We start from the raw sequence: 19,399 nt of genomic DNA, 5'->3' as shown, positions 1-19,399 counted from the left end.
TAGTGACAAGCTTGGCAGATAAAAAATGCCTGCCTTGTGTGTTTATTTATTGGTACCTTAATTTGTAAAATGTACAAATATAAAAATTAGAAGTACATAATATTTTTCCTTTAAAGTTCTTATATAAGATTTTTTTTTAAAATAACCAATTTCAATATTAAAAAAACTATTAATACAAAAACTTCTGCTCTTAATAGGCAAGGGTTTTTTTTTTTTTGAGAAAATAAACGTATAAGGAGTTAATAAATAGGTCATTTTATGATATGTTAAGCACAATCATCGATATAACCACAAATATGATGTTTTAAACACAATCATAGATAAAACCACGAAAATGATAATAAGCAAAGCGCAGATTATAGACAAATTTTGTAACCTTGCAAGCAACATAATAAGTCCACAAAGTCAATTCAACCAGCAAAATAAAACGATCACAGTTGACGTCCAACCTCATGAAATGTTTAAAAAAAAAACAAAAAAACTAATTAAGAATAGTACTTGTGTATGTAACTAATGGTACTAAATCCTTCCCAGGAAAATACCATGTTAATAGGGAATGCAATTTGAAATCGAAACCTTGAGCAAAAACAAAAAAGAATAGGGCAAGGAAACAACCATGGAAAATGTGTTGTAAGCAATTAGGCTGCTGTTGCCTCTGATTCCGCAACAGTTTGGTCCTTGGCGGGAGCGGTCGTGGCGGCGGCATCTTGTTCAGAGGAGGTGGCGGCGCCATCTTTTGCAGATGAAACGGTTGCCCCTTTCTCTGCAGTTCCGTTCGATGCAGCCTTGTCAACGTTTTTCGAGTCTTTTCCATCTTTAGCATCCTTTCCATCTTTAGTGTCCTTTGCTGGAGCGGGTGGAGGTGGAATCATGTGAGGTGGAGGTGAATGCTTCAGCTTCACAAGAATGTGTCGCATTCTTGAAAGATCGGTCGGTTTTCCAGGTTTCGGTCCTTGGACGACAAATACTGATGGTTTCTTTTCTGCATCCTTCTTGCCTCTTTTCTCAATGTTAGGGACCTCACGGGGGATGAGTTCTGCTATTGCAGTCCAGTAGTGCGTGTCAGCAGTCTTATGGAACTTTTCTTGGTTAGCCACGTATAGCTGCTCCAAGCCCAAAAAAAAAAATCAAGTGGTGAGATATCATCATATAACTGCATATCGACCGGGCATGGAAAAAAAGACGATTTGTTCAGAATATTACCTTTTCTCTTTCTCTGTTGTTAGTTTTGTTGGTCTCAATGGTTTTTTCCCGCTTCTCGTAGAATGCTCGCTTGTACTCCTCAGCTTCTTCTATAATTTGGTTCCTCAATTCCTTTTCCTTCTTCTCCTTCTCTTCAAGCTGAATGGCATTTTGACTGCGACGACAAAACCAAGATAAGAAATCAAAATTTTTGGATACCAAAAAGCAACAGAATTTACGTATAGGAAGAGAAAAGAAAAGGGTTACCATATACAACTTATTAGAGGTATTCATGGGTTAAGCTAGATTAAGAAAATTTTACTTTTGCTTGCCATGAAGGCCAGGCCAAAAAGTCCATTTCACTATTTAAAAATATTAAAACATTTTATATCTTTTTATTAAATGAACAATAAACTGGGCTGGGCTGGACCAGACTGGACTAGAAAGTTCTTGTCTGGTCCGACAATAACGTGACCTTTAAATAGGCCTATAGCTCAACTAGTATAAAGAACACAAGGTAACTCGAAAAAATTAGTACATGTAGAACTGATACTACAATAACTTATTCCAGATTAACCAACAAACATTCTAAAAAAAGACAAAGAATCAATCAAGATGGTCTTTGATTTAGAATAGCAGGCACATTAGTTCATGGATCTTCTTAAGACGAGCAAAAATCAAAATAAAAAAATAAGGAAATTCTGTCATGATAGAATACAGTATAAACCACAAAGGTTGAGATCATTATGTGCATCGTCATTGGAATCGAAATCAAAGAGAGGTTCACAGGAAAGCATTTCAAAAATTATATGACTTTATAGATACAAAAAAATTCTCATATTCAATAAACAAGGTAATTATTGAAAGTTTCTCCTCAGTAGTAAGTATTATCATTGTGAAATATAGAACTTCACTCCTCATCTATAATAAACGGGAAGAGAACATGTTTTTTCAATCTAGAAATCAAGTCGGAACTATAGACTCACAACCTCATGACTCTGAAACATATTTATCATATAATGCAAATGATCTTTCAAAGAAATTAATGCCTAAGTAAAGGTGATTAGTTTATATTTTATTCAGAAAACTATTCAAACATCTCCTGATTGGAAAATTAATGTGGATCTGGATCTTCTAAATCTACTGCCTAATGAGATCATACACGTAACGATAATATTCAATAAGTTTCTCCATTTATCCATCACAGCTAATGAACACTTACGGATTACAAGAATCTAAATATCAACCAAGTCTTACATAAGTTGAACAAGAACTTCAATTAATAACAAGAGAGATCAACAAATTTGAACTTCATAAGAAACATAAATGAAACGGCAAATCAAGCTGATTGACGCGATAGTTAAAACCTCGGCAGATCTAGAAACACGAAATGATCATTAACAAATTTGAATTCAAGTTAATCAGAGTTCAACCAATGCAACAACAATTCATAGCTTACTCAAACGCATAGCAGATCTAAGCTGAGAAGGATTGCTAAACCAAAAGAATCGATCAAATCCAAACAAAAAGTGGACAAATCAAGCGATTCAATTTGAACAAAAAAAAAAAAAAGAAATTATTACTACTAAGTACTAACCGCCGCCACTCGCGAAGAAGGAAGCCTTCCTCTGGCGCCATCTCAGTAGGAGGAGGAAGCACAGGACCATCAGAACTGAAAACATCGTCGTTTGCACCGCTAAATCCATTCGTTCCGTTTCCGTTTTCAACAGGAATCGTAGTACCGAAAGGAGATTGCGAGAAAGAAGAGGGCGGATCAGAAGATCCGAAGCCGAAGATCTCAGGAGAAGAAGCCAAGTGATCCACCGCCACATCACCACCGTCGGCCGGGAATTGCTGATTGTCGGTGAAGTTAGAGTAAGAGCCGTAATTGGAATAGCTCTCGTCGTCGTCTACATCGAAAGGATGGTTATTAGGTGCTGCAGCTGCATGAATCTCTTCTCCTTCCATTCCGTACGCATCAAAGGAAGCCATCTCTCTCTTTCTCTAAAGAAAATTAAGAGAAAAAGGAATCGAAAATGGAGCCTTTTTTTTTAGCTACCAACAAGAGAGAGAGCTTCGCTTTTTTTTTTTTTCTTGAACTTTCCTTTTAATTTCTTTATTTTTGACCTTTATATACACCTACAGCTGACGGCCAACGAGGACTTGATTTTTGGTAAGAAAAACAAAAATAATTGAAATTACTTGTTTATCCTTCTAGTTGAAAATTGAAAGACAGCTAAACGACGCTGTTTCGGGATACTTTTTGTTTTTTGGTGAACTTGCGTTTTCACTTCAGGAATTAAGTTAACTTCATGCATTATTTATTGGGTTAAATTCAACAGGGGTCCCTATATTGTGATTCAGATTTTAAACTAAACTCCAAATTTAAAAATATTCTAACTAAGTCTTTAAAGTATTAGTTTATGACAGAATTCTTTTGTGAGCTTAGTTGTAAGCTCGAGCTAAATCAGATTTGACGTAATCACATGAACAACTTGAATTTAACATATTAGAATAAATGACATTTAATTATTAAATGACAAGACAAAATTTATGGTATAAATTTAAAATGAAATATTTAAACACATCAAATCTTATGTGGTATAATTTAAAATAAAAATCATAACAAAATTTTACAGTATTAATAATGAAAATACTTAATTAATATAACTTAATAGTTTAAAGATATAAATTAAAATTAAAATACCAATTTAAAATATTTTTAATATATTTGGAAAATATCCGGTACAATTAACTTTTTCTTTTCAAAATCTAACTCGATAATGAATCCAGTTAGGTTGGATAATTAGATTTTCTTTATTTCTTTTATATATTCTTAAAAAATTTAAAACCAGCATCAATACATTACACAATCTTTTTAGAATTGCACTAACAATCAAACCGGTCAAACCATCAGTTTACTAATTCGACTGAACTGGTTAAAAAATTATTAGAAATTCAAAAAATAAAAATAAAAATAAAAATTTAATTTCTGATCCAACCAGTTTAATACCATTCTCCAGACCAATATCCCGACCAATTCAGGGGTCCAACCAACCGGTCGGATCCATTCCAAACATCATTGAGATTAAGCAACCGGCATAAAATGATAGAAAAGGCAAACTCGTGAATGATCAAAATTGTAAATACATCAGCAGCTGTGTACTAAAAGCAAATTTCACCAATTTCATGACTACGGTTTCGAAGAGTAATAATTTTCTCACGGATTGACAATTTATATGTAGCAATCAAACCCAGTTAGGCCACAGCTCTGGACTCTATGGTTAAAAAAACAGGGAAACATTGGCTATAGTTAGTAAACGATGTTGACTGTTGTTGAATCTTACATAGCAACAAGCTCAACCTTGTCTTCCTTTTGCTTAAGCGCTCAAGTCCCGAATTAACCGAGTTCCACCGTGAATTTGGCGTTCTCCCTTTTGCCACCTTGTTTGAAACCGAATGAATGTCTATCCCCATGAAAGGATAGCATGTTGAATAAAAATCCTCGGTTACCCTGATAAAAACATCTCATCTTTTGGGCTTCAGACATGTCATATGCAAGAAACACTCGAAGTTTTTAACAGTCAACGTGGGTTGCAGGTCTTGATGGCCTTCACCCGTTGTACACTTGTAGTCCATATTGCGTACTGTACAGATGTCACAAGAATTGCTACACTATAAAATGAGGAAAAATCTACCATATCGAGGTGTCTTCAAGGAACCGGAGGAGCATTCTTGTGATATCTACCAGAAGAGGGCATCCGGTGTAGAACACGTGGAAACTCAGGCTTTAGGCGTTTACTTGGCATATCTTGCAATGACCTTGTCCATATATAACCAATGATGCACCAAATAAGAAAATGTAAATGAAGCAACAATGGTTTTTCTTTTCCCTACGAGTAAAAGATCATGTACCTTGGAGAACCTTGACGTTTCTGAGTAAATTGACCGAGCATTGATCTTAGACTTCCGAGGGCCTTTTCAGCAGCCTAATGGGGAGATAAAAGAGCCCAGTCAGCAAAAATTATTATACAGTAAGAAATAATGTCACACAAAAGAAATTTCTGAATATAACAGAACAAAAGGTATACCTGCATCTTAGCCTCTTCCCATGTGAAACCAGTCCCTTTTCCTAAAACCTGCCCATCTACTTCAACCTAAAACATAAATAGGAGTAGACACATTGTTATTGAGTGAAAGGCAACTAAATATTATTAAAAAGTCCTCATCGTTTCTTTTAACGCCACATCAAGTAATGACAGAAGAGTTTTATATTAATCGGGATCACCAAGGAATTCAGAGATCACTTAGTTCAAGTTGATGGTCTTCAACATCACTTTTTGTTGTTTCATTGTCCCTCATTATAAAAGAAGAGTTGTTAAATGCAAACCTCTGCGTATACTTCATCTTTCTGCAATGTATTAGATGCAGGAGGCTGTGCTTGAAAAACTACCCCAAGGCCCTCCATCATGCACTGTAGACAAACCACATATTATCAGTCCAATCTAGGGACTATATTAGTGCAAGTTGCCAAACTTAAAGACTTAAAAGCTAACAAGTTAATGAGATCTTACTAGTTCTTTAAGTGCAGTGACTGAACCCATAGATCTCCTGGAGCCTTCTAGCCTTGGATCAAGAAGCCTAGACGGTTCTGGTGCATTTGAAAATGGCATAGATTCCTCTTTAGGGGATTGCTGGTTCCCATACAAATTCAAATTACCAGGAAAGCCATTCTCATTTGTGTTGGCCGACCTACTTAAATCCCCTTGTGTAGACCCAGTATCAGGCTTAATTCGTGACAAATATGTATCTGTTTATTATAAGAGAGTCAGAATCGCTCCAAAAGAACACCATGAGAAGAGAGACTGAATGAATCAACGGACAGCAAGAAAGAAACATGCCAGAAACAAAATCAACTCAACATGGGCTTAACCACAAGCCTGGAAAACTCACAATCTGGTGACAAGAGTTCTCTAACAGAAAAGTTTTATTTTGCTAGGCAAAGCTGCCCATCAAGCAATTCTCTTCTAGATTATTACCGCAAGTTTCTATAACATTGGCCTAATGCATGATTTAAGGTAAAGAAAAAAGTGAAATGCATTGCTCTTACTGCTGGAAAATATACATACTATGCATTTTGCTCTTTCACTGTCTACCCTTTTTGTATCCAGTTTATATCATAGAAGTTCAGCAAAGCAGACATTGAGGTGTAAGATTAGTTTAGCTCTAGTGCATTGATTATTATTAGCCTAGAGAGCATTAGAGGGGACCTCAACCCATCAAATTCCGATAAATATAGTGCAACATACTTGTAGATAACAATAAAAATAGGAAGATATATTACTAGCTAAGCTTTTTATAGAATCCTCTGCAGCCTGACGTTGTGCTTCTCTTCTTGTTCTCCCAGTACCTTCACCAACTTTCTCCCCAGCAAACCAAGCCTACCACAGGCAATAAAGAGGATAAGCAAAGGAGGATGTCTCCATCTCAGATTCTGAGACACCCAATGAAAACAAACCCAAAAATAATAATTGTATATACCTCAATGGAGAATTGCAGGTCCATGCTAGCAACCAAAGCTGGTCTGAATTCCACCTACAAGTTTTAGAAACAAATTTTATAAGCAGTAGACACATAGTCAAACAAGATAAAACCATATAATATTGTAACATAAACATTACGACCTAACTCATACTAGAAACTACTTCCAAATTACCTTGGCTCCGCACTTCATGGCAATATCTTGTAAAACTCCGGCTGGAGTTTCTCCACTTGGAATAGTTCGTCCAGATTCAAAGTCAAGATCCTTATGACTAGAAGATGATCGACCAAGGGGCATCTCCTCACCTTCAAAATGTAGAACAGTCCAATATAACAAAATCAAACAACAACTATAATATATCAACATAGCAACCAGGGTCATTAAAACTAAACAAACAGAAAAAATAAAAATGACAGAAACACCTCATGCTGCTCAAAAACTTATACCAATTAGATATCAGATATCTGGAATTTAAAGTAAGATTAAACCTCAGAGTACAAACAATAATAACAAGAAACTTCACAATCATTTTAATGTGCAATTAATTGCTTCAGCTAACCTGGAAAAGAATGATAACTAGACGGTGTATGGTTTAACCCCAGACGATCATCTCTATGAAGTGCCTGCAAATGAATTATGCTCTAAGATAAATATGTTTCAGCAATGAGAGATAACTTTAACCTCCCACTTTAGCATAAAAATCACGGCTTCATGCCAGGCCACCACAAAGAACCAATTACCTCTTTTGGTAATCTTTGATTTTCACGAAGAAGTCTCTCTGATGGAATAGGACTCTCAACCTTAGGGAAAAAAGGAGGACCCCGATGCTTCTCCATATGCATTTGCTCAGAATCTAAAGGAAATTCTTTGGGAACTGCTCGGTTAAGTTGCCGTGGGCTCATCTCCTCATCAGAAGAAAACCAACTTCCACGTGATTGAGCACGTGAAACTGGAACTTGCATTGCGGGTCTTGCAGGGGGAAATGCAGGTTCAGGTGGTGTGTGATCTCTGGTATCTTGCCCATGTTGCAATATCAGAAGCCTCCTCCTTGTATCAGGATCCAGTTCTGATTCTGGAACCTCACCTTCTTCTCTAGCCGGGGAACTTTGCAAGCTTGGTTCTGGGGAAACAACAGGAGCCACTGGTTTAATCACTTGTGCTGCCTGAGGAAACTGCATGTTCGGATATGATGCCATTGATGACTGAACTGCCAACAATGGAACTGAACTAGAAGATGGCATGGTGAACTGAAGAGAAGAAGCCAGCCTTGGATCTAGGTTAATGCTTGCTGAAGAGACTGTTGACGCTGCTGAAATTGCCTCCTGGATGAAACAAGCAAACTAAAATGAAAAATTTTATAAATTCAATTCACACAGATCACCTCCATAAGTAACAATTACTCTAAAATCAGAACTCGCTAACTAATCACAGTACACCGGAGAAAACAAGAACAAATTATATAAGCCCAGTTGCATGGATCCAAAGAAACTAAGGATGTCAATTACCTTTAGTCTTCTTTCAACCTCAGCATCTGCCATGCCATCAAATATAGGTGGATCTTTGTTTGCGGTTGAAGCAGAAGTGTCATCCTGAGAGGCATGACAAATTTAGTAATGAACAAGGAACAAAGTAGCCATATCAAAAGGTCCAAAACAAATTATAACCCATAAATATAACAAGCAAGACCAGAGAAAATTAAGGAAAAAGGCGTCATGACTAACCTCAGAGACCAAATAGTTGCCCACATCAGGAGGCGAAGGAATATCTTTAATATCATCTTCATATGAAATTTCAGGAATTTTTTGCAGAAGGCCTTCATCAAATTCTCTGTTATCAATTCCTAGGGTTATTTAATGCAAATTTTGGAAGGCGTAAACAGATAAGAGCAATTGAATTAAATTGCTCAATTTTAGGTTACAAGACTGACAAGGTTATGCAATGTAAGGTTAGTGTTATTACCTGAAAAAACCACCTCTAACATTGCAGGCAACATTTCTCGCAACGCACAAAACTGGAATAGTATTATTTGCCTACAACATATAGAGTTGCAATAAGTGCACGCTACAAAAAAAGATGTTGAAGCCAATTTCTGATTGCGCATACCTCAGCTTGAGGAGCAAAATATGGAGCAAATGCAGGAACAACGTGCACACGAGGCTGATCCTTCTCATCCCAAACTTTTAAGCGATCATCAATAACCAATGCCATTTTGGGATGGCATATGCCATCTTGAAAGACATTGAATAATGATTTCCTCAAACCTATCATACAAAAACTTAATTAGTACAAAACTACCAAGTAGTGGAACATTTCGGACAGAAAGCAACTCAAATTGCAAGCCATGCATGTAAATCAGCTTTACCAATTACTAGCTTACCAGACTTGACACAGACAATACGATCCAACAATTCTTTTGAATTTATCAAATTTGACTCAGGATCAAGAAGTCTCCACATTTCCAAAGCATAATCTCTTTCAGCCATTGTACAAACATAAACCTCAAACCGTTTACGCCCTCTTGCAGTCAAGTAGCTTCGCAGATCCTCCCATGCAGGTCTCAGTCTCACAAGAACACTAGTATCACGAATCTATAGGAAAATATAGAGTCAATAATGCAATATATAATCGACAATAACCATGAAAGAACATGCAAAAGAACTCTCTAAATGATTAACTGCATAAAATCCAAAGATTCCAACAGTTCCTCGTTTATGGGATGGAACAGAGAAACATTTAACCATAGCAGATGCAAGAAAAGAACAATTGAACAATATGCAATAGATCTTTACATGAATTGGCAAATTCTATACCTGTGGATTGATGCGTGTCAAAATAATGTTTTTCTCTTGTAATCGAATGAGAGGTCGAATAATAGGTTGGTGATTATCAGACAAGGGTTGAACAATCTCAGACTGAACCTTAATCACCTTCCCATTTTCAACAACTTGATCATTCTCTGCGTATTGCTTTAATATGGCCTTATCATCTTGATAACGCTTAATCTCGGCCATCATACCTGCAGCACGTTGTGTATCAACCTCGGTGTTCATCTTTCGCTGCAAAGCCTCTATTCTGTCCTCGAATGACCGCATTGTATTTGCAACAACTAGAGTTTCATCCAGATCGAATACAATTCCTAAACATCTTAGGTTCAACATGACAAGACAAGAATCATAGAGTCCCCTTGCAACATTGAATCCCCAGAAACAGGGCCTATCGCTATTCCTAGAATACATTGCAACCAAATGGAGCTCACAATCTCCCATAGGCATTACTGCAGTCTGGAAGCACCAAATAACATCACCATCAATTCTCAAAATTTTGATTAAGGAAAACAAAACATTATCTGATAACAAAAAGTAGCATTAACTGTCATAAAAGTTTTCACTCAGAAATTGTAAGAATCATTCAAATTAAGTTCATTCACAAAGCCCAAACTCTGTTAATGATACCAGGCTAATAGCTACAATACAAGACTATTACCCATAAATATCTAAAGGTGTACCCAGGGACCTCCCATCGTATGGTACCCACCTTAGTAAATTCAGGGATATGGCTTCAAACAATTCAGCTCAAGTTTTCTGGGCGGTTCAAAAGAAGACTTCAAGACTTAACGTTTTTATGGTACATGCAATTCATGGATTCACTCTAAAATTGTCAAGAAATTAATATTCTAGAAAATCATAATTCCCAAAAAAACCAGTTCATATTTCCTGCTTCTGGACTAAAAATATAAAGTTTCAACAAGTCACCAAGGATTAGGGCATTAGCAACTTCCCCAAAATTGTCAAAAAACCTCACAGTTCAGAAGTTCATGCATTTTCAGTTCATACAGTTCTCACAAAATCAAGAGCTACAACTGGTTAAAATCCCCAATTCTCTAAGTTGATGATTTTTTTTACAAGGATCTTGGGCTCCGCAAAAAAATCGTCTAAAATTCAAACCGGAGGTCCTGTAAAAATGTCTGTCCAGTAAAGAGTCCAGTAAGTTAGTAGTAGCTTATGGGCAATTAATATTAACTCCTTTTTTTAAACTTATTGTTTGCTTCCCACTTAATTTTAGCTTAGTTGTTTTTTTCTGGGTTTTTTTGTGTTCAAGTTGATGGGCAAATTGGTGGGCTATACCTTGTTGTCTCTGATACATTCGGAGTGCAAAAGATGAAGCGGAGGCGTGTCTTGAAATGAAGATGAGTAGTTGTTGTCCTTTGATGATTCCATTTTGAAGCAAATCCCAGTACTAGTAATGGTATGCAACACTGCCAGTGGTGGACATCTCTCACTGCCTTGCGTCAAATATCCTATCCTGATTTCCTTCATTTCTTCTTCCATCACCGTTATTTTTCCCCCATATTCTTCTTCTTCTTCCCTTAGCTGCTGCTGTTGTGGATAAATCTCAACCTCCCCCAACACTTCATCCCCTCGACACACAACCGATTTGTACATACTCATCACCAGATTCAGATCCTCTCAAAATTTCTCGTCAAATTTATCAACAACAAAAAGTTTTTACAAAATTGTTTTTCGATCTATTCGATTCTCTTTAGATTTGACCACAATTTTTTGCTGATTGCAAGTTCAATTGAAGGACCGAAGGAGAAATTTAGGGTTTCTCCTTATTTTTTTGGACCGGATTTGTTCACATAGATCTGTGCTCTTTTGGGGGAGTATTTGATCTCAAAAAATTTGAAAAAAAAAACCCTAATAACAGATCTCTTTCTTCTTCGCTTGATTGCTTTGATGATTTCCGATTTCGTATTTCAAATTTTCCCCAAAAAAATTACAAAAAAAAGTGGCTTTCTTATGGTTTGCTTTTTTCGGTGATGAAGAATTTGAGAAAACCCTAGATCCATTTCAATAATATTAAACCATTATAAATTTTAGTGTGAACTGTGAAGGCGTCATTGGCATTGCTGGGTGTGGGGACCGGAGAGAGGGACCGAACTTTAATTATCCCTTTTTCTCAAGGGCGTGCACGGGAAAAAAATGACCTAATCGAAGGAGGATGTCAGAGGAAGGACGTAATTAAACAATGCCCAGAACCTTGAAGGACTTGCATAATATTTATGAAATCTTGGATTGGGTTAAAAACCTGTTAGATAGCCGCTTTATATGGCTGCTGTTGACGTTTCTTATAGATTCGCTTCCGTCTGTTTGCTTTGAAGTTTGACCCTTTCCGTTAGTTTAGATTTTTCGTAATTTTTGTTAATTTTCAACAATTTTTTTTAGCTTTGATGTCAATTTTAAATATAATGAATGGATTAATTTATTTTAAGTTAAAACGTAAAAAGAGGACGTTATATTTTATTGGTTTAATAATTTTAGACAGTACATATATCTATTTATTGGTCGGTTTAAAATTCTCTTTCTTGTTCAAACTTTGTTTTGGGACCAATTACAATCATTGATTAATCAATGCAATATCTTTAATTATTAATTAGTAGCTTAAGCATAATTTAATGAAAGTTATTAATGAATTTAATTTCTATTAGAGTTTACAACGTAGTATTATACAATCATAAATATATGTACAAATATAAAAGATATTACCTTATAATTATAAATATACACAAATTAGATGAAGAATAGAAATATAACTAATAAAAGTATCATAGAGGTCCGTGTATTCAAAACTTTTACATGTATTAAGAGTCTAATTGTATTTTACCTTTCCACTAATAAATGAGTAAATTAATCCATGTATATCAAATAAAAGAACAAATCGATTATTTCTATTGAAAATTTCATCAATTTGTATTGGTAAAAATTGATTTGGTTAGCGAAATAATCAGATAGTTACACATGACGTGCCATGTGTATCTCATTTTGACGTCATATGCTAGTTTTAAATATGGAAGTTTCAACAGAATGACCAATTAACTTTTTAATCATATGTATATGGATTAATTTATCTATGTTTTAGTATAGGGGATTTGAATCCCACCAATGACAAAACGCTCACATTACTTTTTAGTGAGCGATCGTACATCCACGTACGGTCAATGTATTCTTTTTTATGAATCATTCATAACAGTACTTTTTAATGAACGATCGTACATCCACGTACGGTCAATGTATTCTTTTTGATGAATCATTCATTACTCTTCACCTTTCTACGTAAAGTTTCATTTTTGGGTGGTTTTTTTTTCTAATTTTTTCATTTAAACTTTGTTTTCTTTTGCCGTCGTTTATTGTTTAACTCATCAAAACTACCTACTTTAGTGTGTAGCCCTTATGGCAACAAATGATGTGCAAAACTTTTATATGTTGCGTCGATTTTTGTTTTTTTTTTTTCATGATTTCTTTTTAATAAAATCAAGTTATATTTCATACAAAATATTTTAATAAATAAAATAATTATTTTCATTATTAATTATTATGTTTCAAGAAATAAAGAAATTAATAGATTTTTCTAGGCTTATAAATTTGCCAATTTTATCCATATATTTTATTTTAATTGATGTTTATCATTATACTATGCGAAAATAGGTAAATTTATCATTCAATTTTATGTGATTGAATTTTGCACTAAACTTTAATTTTATTGAATTTTCCGATCAACTTTAATTTTTTAATTAAAACTTTATCATTCAATTTTGATTTTGATGTTTTGAAAATAAAATTTAACAAGAAAATATTATTTCAAATATTTTTATTTTAATAGTTAAAATTAAATTAATTTATCAAATAAAAATTTACCAAATAACTTTAACTTTCATTTTAACGAAATAATACATACTAGTATGGTTCGAGTTCACGCTTGCCATTGGTTTAATTATATATTTGTATAGAATTATAAAGTAAAAATTTGAATGTTAAAATATGCTCTAAGCCCTACACTTTGTACATTTAGAATTGAGTCTCCCTCTGTTATTTTAGAATACAGTCCTCTACTTTTTTGAATTTAAAATTTAGGTTCAGTTGTTATCGTTGTTGAAATTCTTCTATTAAATTCTTTGGTATAATGTTTTGAAATTAAGAAATATTATATAACAATAAAAATAACATTAAAAACACTTTTTAGGATTTTTTTCTTAAAACACATTGAAACCATCATTATAAAATCATTTTTCTATTGGAATATTTTTTTTCGGTTGGAATATTGTTCTTAAGAAACTTTGACGTCAATATTTTGATTGAAATAGTTAACAATATTAATTGTTTAGACTAATTAATGACATTACAAAAGTAGATGGACTAAATTATGTAAAAACTAAAGTATATAGATTAAATCTCAAGTTTCAACATAATCTAGAGGCCAAATTTGAAATTTGATTATTGTCTTATAATGTCAAAATAGACACAAGCTTAAAAGAAATGGAAAGGGACATGTCAATATCTAAAACTCGTAAGACATTCAAATTATATATAATCACGTAATGTTTTAATAAAAAATTAATGGTATTAACTGTTTAGACTAATTAATAACATTAAAAATATAAAGACTAATTTACATTAAAAATAATGTATATATATTAAATCTCAATTTTTGCTATATAAGATCAAAACTAAAATTTAAACATTTTTCTTTAAAATGCCAAAAGAGAGAGATCATATAGGGTGATGTGCTACGTGTAAGTGTCATGGGTCGTGATTCTATCCTTTTGACATAAGTAGAAGGAAGGTACTTCGGGTTTTCCTTTTATCCATGTGTAAATAAATATAAAAAAATTAAGATAATTTTTTATAAAGTAATAATTTTATTAGTTTTTATGGTAAACTCCATTAGTAGTCACCAAATTATTATTATTTTTCTTTTTTTATCACACAATTATGAAAAGTTATAAAATAGTCACTCAACTATTTAAGTTTGTCTTTTTTGGTCATTCAATTATATTGGACTTTTTGGTGTTTCTGTTTTTATGTTAGCCGGCTGGTGACCATTTTGTAACTTTTTTAAATTGAGTGACCAAAATGTAAACTTACTAATAGTTCAGAGACTTTAGGTGTAGTTTAACCTTTTCGTAAATAGGCCGAAGACGGCATTCAAAAATTGGGTTTAAAAGTAACAAAAATGAAAACCCAGCAACTGATAATAAATGGGTCTATAAGTAAAAGTTCAGTCCAAATTTTTTGCCCTTTCAAATCCAACCCAGTGATTTATGCTTTGCCCTTTTCCGATTCTTCCCCTAATTACCCATTGATTTTCTCTCTGATTCGATATCCAGATCAGAAAATTAGCTACGAAATCGATAAAGCTTTTCGCGATACCCAGGTTAGTCTTTATTTCTCTACCTTTCTGTTTAACGTTAAGGCGGCGGCGTCTCCGTCGCTTCGTCGGCGCCGGTACCATCCTATTTTTTTTTCTTTTTAAATTGTGGTATTTAATTTTTGTCCCGAATTTTACTTTACTTTTTTTTTTTTGTAAAAGTTGTTTTACGCATAGAATAAGAAAAACTGTGAATTTTCAGTTTATCTGGCTTAGATCTGGTTTTGATCATGATAAGTAATTTCATGGAATCGTTGCTTTATTATTATACTTTGTTATTTGATTATAAGATTGGCCATTGATAATGGCAAAAAAAGAGCTGAAGAATAAATCTGTATAAGCTAAGGTTACAAAACTATACCCCTTTAGTTGCTAGTGTATTTTCAATCGAAGTTGTTTTACTATTAAAAAAAAAGGGGTCATTGATTGTTATCCCCTACATTAGCTATATAGAGTTTAAGAAAACTCTGCAATCGGGTTTACATGCTTTGTGACGTTTTAATGAATTTCTCTTCATAATTTTCTTGTGGATAGTATATTTAATGAATGTTCAAACTAGTTAACGCTATATATATGTGTATGAACGTTCAAATTGGTTTACTATATCTTTTTAAATGGTTTCAGAGGTGAAACAAATTGTCACAGCCTAGAAGGGTGCACGGGTGATTATGGCAGACTTAGAAAATTTGCTTCTTGAGGCAGCGGGAAGAACTGGTACTGGAGGAAGGAACCGACATTCGCTTCCACCATCTAGAAGGCGACGTGAAGGTTCATATTCAGATGGGGGAAGTGACTCTAGGGATGATGATTCGGATGATGATCATGGGTATGCAAGTAGAAAACCGTCTGGTTCACAAGTTCCATTGAAGAAGAGGTTAGACCCTGCTGAAAGAGATGATGATCAGGGCAGTCAGGAAGAAGGTGATTATAATGATGCTGGTTCTGGTCGAGAGCGTGACAGCAGTGATGAATCTGATGTTGGTGACGATCTTTACAAGAATGAGGAAGACAGGAGACAGCTTGCGCAGTTGACTGAACTGGAAAGAGAAATGATTCTGTCGGAACGAGCAGATAAGAGAGGTGATAAGAAATTTACTGAGAAGATTAGATCGAAGCGGGAAAACGATAGGCCTAGCCGGTCACAGAGAGAGACTCCACCTCTTCCTTCTCGTGGAGTGCGGTCATCGGCTAGATCTGCGGATAGGGCTGCTGCTAAAGATGATGCTCTGAATGAGTTGAGAGCAAAACGGCTGAAGCAGCAGGATCCAGAGGCACATCGTAAGTTGAGAGATGCATCTAGAGGCAGTTCTGGCAACCGGGGCTTATCACCAGTCAAGAGGAAACCCTTCACTGCATCAAGTCTAAGTAGCTCTAGTCAGAGTGAGAGTGAAAGCAGGTCTAACAGTGAAGACGAAGGGTCAACTGGGGATGGCGGAATGGTTGATAGTGAGGATGAGAGGGGCACATGGGGGCCAAATGGGCCAACATTTAATGACATTAAGGAAATTACTATCAGAAGGTCAAAACTTGCAAAATGGTTAATGGAGCCATTTTTCGAAGAGTTGATTGTGGGTTGTTTTGTAAGAGTCGGCATTGGAAGGTCAAAAACTGGCGCTATCTACAGGCTCTGCATGGTCAGGAATGTTGATGCCACGGATCCTGATCGGACATACAAACTAGAGAACAAGACAACATATAAGTACTTGAATGTGGTTTGGGGAAATGAAAGCTCTGCTGCCAGGTGGCAGATGGCTATGATTTCAGACTCCCCACCGCTAGAGGAGGAGTTTAGACAATTAATTAGGGAGGTGGAGCGAAGTGGAGGCCGGATGCCGAGCAAGCAAGATGTGCTTGAAAAGAAAGAAGCGTTACAGAAGGCCAAAACTTTTGTCTACTCAGCAGCTACCGTAAAGCAGATGTTGCAGGAGAAAAAGTCCAGTTCATCTAGACCGTTAAATGTTGCAGCTGAGAAGGACCGACTGAGAAGGGACCTAGAAATTGCACAAAGCAAGCATGATGATGTAGAGGTTGAGAGGATTAAGAAGAGACTGCAGCAACTAGAGGCTTCCCGGCAGTCACAGGAGAAAGATGCCAAGGCTGTTAGGTTGGCTGAGATGAACCGAAAGAACAGAGTTGAGAATTTCAAAAATGCATCCGGGTTGAAACCTGTAAATACTGGTTTAAAAGCAGGGGAAGCTGGGTATGATCCATTTTCGAGGAGGTGGACTAGATCAAGGAACTACTATAATGCAAAGGCTCCTGGAGGAGATGCAGCAGCGGTAGCTAATGGTGACACAAACGGTGCAATTGGCAGTGGAAATGGCAACGATGCAGGGGCTGCTGCTGCTGAGGCTGGCAGGGCAGCCACAGCAGCTGCCTTGCAAGAAGCTGCAGGTGCGGGGAAATTGGTTGACACAAATGCCCCTGTCGATGAAGGGACGGAATCTAACATGCTACATGACTTTGAGCTTCCAATCTCATTGGACGTGCTTCGGAAGTTCGGCGGTCACGAGGGCGCGGTGGCTGGATTCATGGCCAGGAAACAAAGGATAGAAGCAACCGTCGGATGCCGAGTTCCCGAGAATGATGGAAGGAGACATGCTCTTACCTTGACAGTTAGTGACTACAAGAGAAGAAGAGGTCTCCTTTAGAGTTAATAAATATATTTATTATTTCCAGCTGTTGTTTAAGTGGAAAGTTTGTTCCCATAGCATTTCATCAAACTGCCTTAAACGAATATTGTTTTCATTGTTTTTTAGTGCGAGTATATGTATGTTCTTTTTGGTTTATAAAATTATGGTTTGACTGCTATAACTGATAGCAAAATTCTACGTTTCTTTTATTTTATGAAAAATAATGGATATTGCAAATGGGGATCAACCTTTTATTTGTCCAAATTAATTCTGAAATTCATAATTTTTCTCAATTTTGAACTCGTGACATTTTAAGGTTATGCCACGTATCATTTATTTTTATAAAATTATAATAATTTAAGTGATTATGTGGCACAAATACCCATGTCATCCATGGATCAAAACTGGATAAAGTTATAAGTTTGAGGATTAATATTGGATAAAGTTATAAGTTTGAGGATTAACATGGATAAAAAAAGTTTAAAAATTAAGTAGGGAAAATTTGTTACTTTCAGGACTAAATATGGACCCTCTGTATGCAAGAACCCTACTTGTGTTTGTACCCGAATGAAAAAGCCCATTAATTTTTTGCATAAGACACGAAAATATGACATGGAGATATTTGATTTTGGATAAATTACCTAACTGGTCATTCAACTTTTAGGGTGTTTTTATTTTGGTTATATAAGATGAAATTTTTGCAATTTTGTAACTTAACTTTTAAGGCGCTTCCATTTTAGTCACCCGACCGTTAAATCTCTAACAGCAATTAACTTTACACGTAGCATCATGTTTCACTTTCATTTTGGTCACTAAACTTTTAGGTTGTTTTTATTTTGGTCATCGAAAAAATATCATTTTTTAAAGTATTGATTGGAGTAAAAAAAATTAAGGATTAAAGTGAAAAAACGGTAGAAACTAAAATAATGTATTAAAATTTGTTGTACTTGTTTATCACATTCTCGAAAATTCTATTTTTTAATATTAAAATTTTAAATTTCAAAATATGAAAACCAATTAAATAAATTTTTGAAAAATTTTATCTCTTGCTAATATTAATGGATTTGTTACTATAATATTAAAATTAATTAAATTAATCTCCTTTTAAATTTTATTTTATGTTTTCATATTATTCTTAATGAAATTAACTCGATAATTCATATTTAATGATTGGCTGCGAAATTTAAATTTCTTTGGATTGTATAATCTTGAATCTTAGTTGATTTAATGATATATTTTTATCTCAATGAATTTATAGAAATTTTATATTTACCTTAAATTAATTAAATGTGTTGGGGTTGTATTATTTTATATTTGGGTTATTTAATGGATTAGGTTATTTATTCAAATTAGTTAATTGGATTATTTTTAATTTAATTATTTAACTTTATATTTGGATTTAATTAATTAATTGAGTTGAGTTATTGTATATTTACTTAATTAATTAGGTAATTAATTGGATTTTTTATCATAATTTAATTGGATTTGGTTATATTTTATTTGGGTTAGTATATATAAAGTAATTGGATATTATGTTTTGAATATTGAGATGGATTTAATGCTTAATTAATTTATTTGGTTTAAATATTTAAAATAGATAAATCACTTAAATTTGAAAATCGAATAAATTGAATTATTTTTATTTATCCAATTCGATCTTCCTTATTTATTCAACATCCTGCACACCCAATAAAAATAGGGTAAATTATATTGAGGTCACTATAAATTACGTTTTGGTCACTTAACTTCGAAATGTTACAAAATGGTCATTAAACTATTTAAAAGTTTTCGTTTATGTTATTAGGTTGTTAAGATCGTTGTTGTATGACCTTCTCTG

General features: G+C 34.5%; 3 protein-coding genes across 4 annotated transcripts; 1 reads left to right on the top strand and 2 right to left on the bottom strand.

Moving 5' to 3' along the window:
* Window positions 1-356: 356 nt before the first annotated feature.
* LOC105777195 (clathrin light chain 1) lies at window positions 357-3,288 on the bottom strand. The gene is made up of 3 exons (XM_012600304.2): window positions 2,780-3,288; window positions 1,204-1,357; window positions 357-1,103 (listed from the first exon to the last, which is right to left on the bottom strand). Exons 1-3 carry the CDS (start codon window positions 3,172-3,174, stop codon window positions 639-641), a joined length of 1,014 nt encoding a protein of 337 aa, XP_012455758.1. The 5' UTR covers window positions 3,175-3,288; the 3' UTR covers window positions 357-638.
* Window positions 3,289-4,289: 1,001 nt separating this feature from the next.
* LOC105776978 (RNA polymerase II C-terminal domain phosphatase-like 1) lies at window positions 4,290-11,582 on the bottom strand. The gene is made up of 17 exons (XM_012599977.2): window positions 10,849-11,582; window positions 9,535-10,005; window positions 9,102-9,312; window positions 8,828-8,985; window positions 8,684-8,754; window positions 8,446-8,551; window positions 8,230-8,313; window positions 7,465-8,046; window positions 7,284-7,347; window positions 6,899-7,029; window positions 6,724-6,777; window positions 6,527-6,623; window positions 5,757-5,992; window positions 5,573-5,656; window positions 5,274-5,339; window positions 5,098-5,171; window positions 4,290-5,004 (listed from the first exon to the last, which is right to left on the bottom strand). Exons 1-17 carry the CDS (start codon window positions 11,170-11,172, stop codon window positions 4,896-4,898), a joined length of 2,922 nt encoding a protein of 973 aa, XP_012455431.1. The 5' UTR covers window positions 11,173-11,582; the 3' UTR covers window positions 4,290-4,895.
* Window positions 11,583-14,768: 3,186 nt separating this feature from the next.
* LOC105776939 (protein RTF1 homolog) lies at window positions 14,769-17,743 on the top strand. Of its 2 annotated transcripts, none has more exons than XM_012599916.2 (2): window positions 14,769-14,935; window positions 15,554-17,743. In XM_012599916.2, the coding sequence occupies exon 2, from the start codon at window positions 15,598-15,600 to the stop codon at window positions 17,578-17,580; it is 1,983 nt and encodes a 660-aa protein (XP_012455370.1). In that variant the 5' UTR covers window positions 14,769-14,935; window positions 15,554-15,597; the 3' UTR covers window positions 17,581-17,743. The 2 variants fall into 2 exon arrangements, with proteins under 2 accessions (XP_012455370.1, XP_052478202.1); XM_052622242.1 differs by lacking the exon at window positions 14,769-14,935 and adding an exon at window positions 14,989-15,006.
* The last annotated feature ends 1,656 nt before the right edge of the window (window positions 17,744-19,399 follow it).

This window comes from Gossypium raimondii, chromosome 10 (genome assembly GCF_025698545.1).
Source record: "Gossypium raimondii isolate GPD5lz chromosome 10, ASM2569854v1, whole genome shotgun sequence".
NCBI classification, from domain to species: domain Eukaryota; kingdom Viridiplantae; phylum Streptophyta; class Magnoliopsida; order Malvales; family Malvaceae; genus Gossypium; species Gossypium raimondii.
Note: the sequence above shows the minus strand (reverse complement) of the source record. Positions and strands in the feature narration are given on the sequence as shown.

What these genes read in the sequence shown, in the direction of transcription:
- LOC105776978 (XM_012599977.2), bottom strand. Translation starts at nt 11,172, where the DNA reads ATGAGTATGTACAAATCGGTTGTGTGTCGAGGGGATGAAGTGTTGGGG. An exon ending in TGACACGCATCAATCCACAG is followed by an intron (nt 9,313 to 9,534) that starts GTATAGAATTTG and finishes ATTTTCCTATAG; the next exon opens with ATTCGTGATACTAGTGTTCT. An exon ending in TCACTGCACTTAAAGAACTA is followed by an intron (nt 5,657 to 5,756) that starts GTAAGATCTCAT and finishes GTTTGTCTACAG; the next exon opens with TGCATGATGGAGGGCCTTGG.
- LOC105777195 (XM_012600304.2), bottom strand. Translation starts at nt 3,174, where the DNA reads ATGGCTTCCTTTGATGCGTACGGAATGGAAGGAGAAGAGATTCATGCA. An exon ending in CTTCTTCGCGAGTGGCGGCG is followed by an intron (nt 1,358 to 2,779) that starts GTTAGTACTTAG and finishes TTGTCGTCGCAG; the next exon opens with TCAAAATGCCATTCAGCTTG. An exon ending in ACAACAGAGAAAGAGAAAAG is followed by an intron (nt 1,104 to 1,203) that starts GTAATATTCTGA and finishes GGCTTGGAGCAG; the next exon opens with CTATACGTGGCTAACCAAGA.
- LOC105776939 (XM_012599916.2), top strand. Translation starts at nt 15,598, where the DNA reads ATGGCAGACTTAGAAAATTTGCTTCTTGAGGCAGCGGGAAGAACTGGT.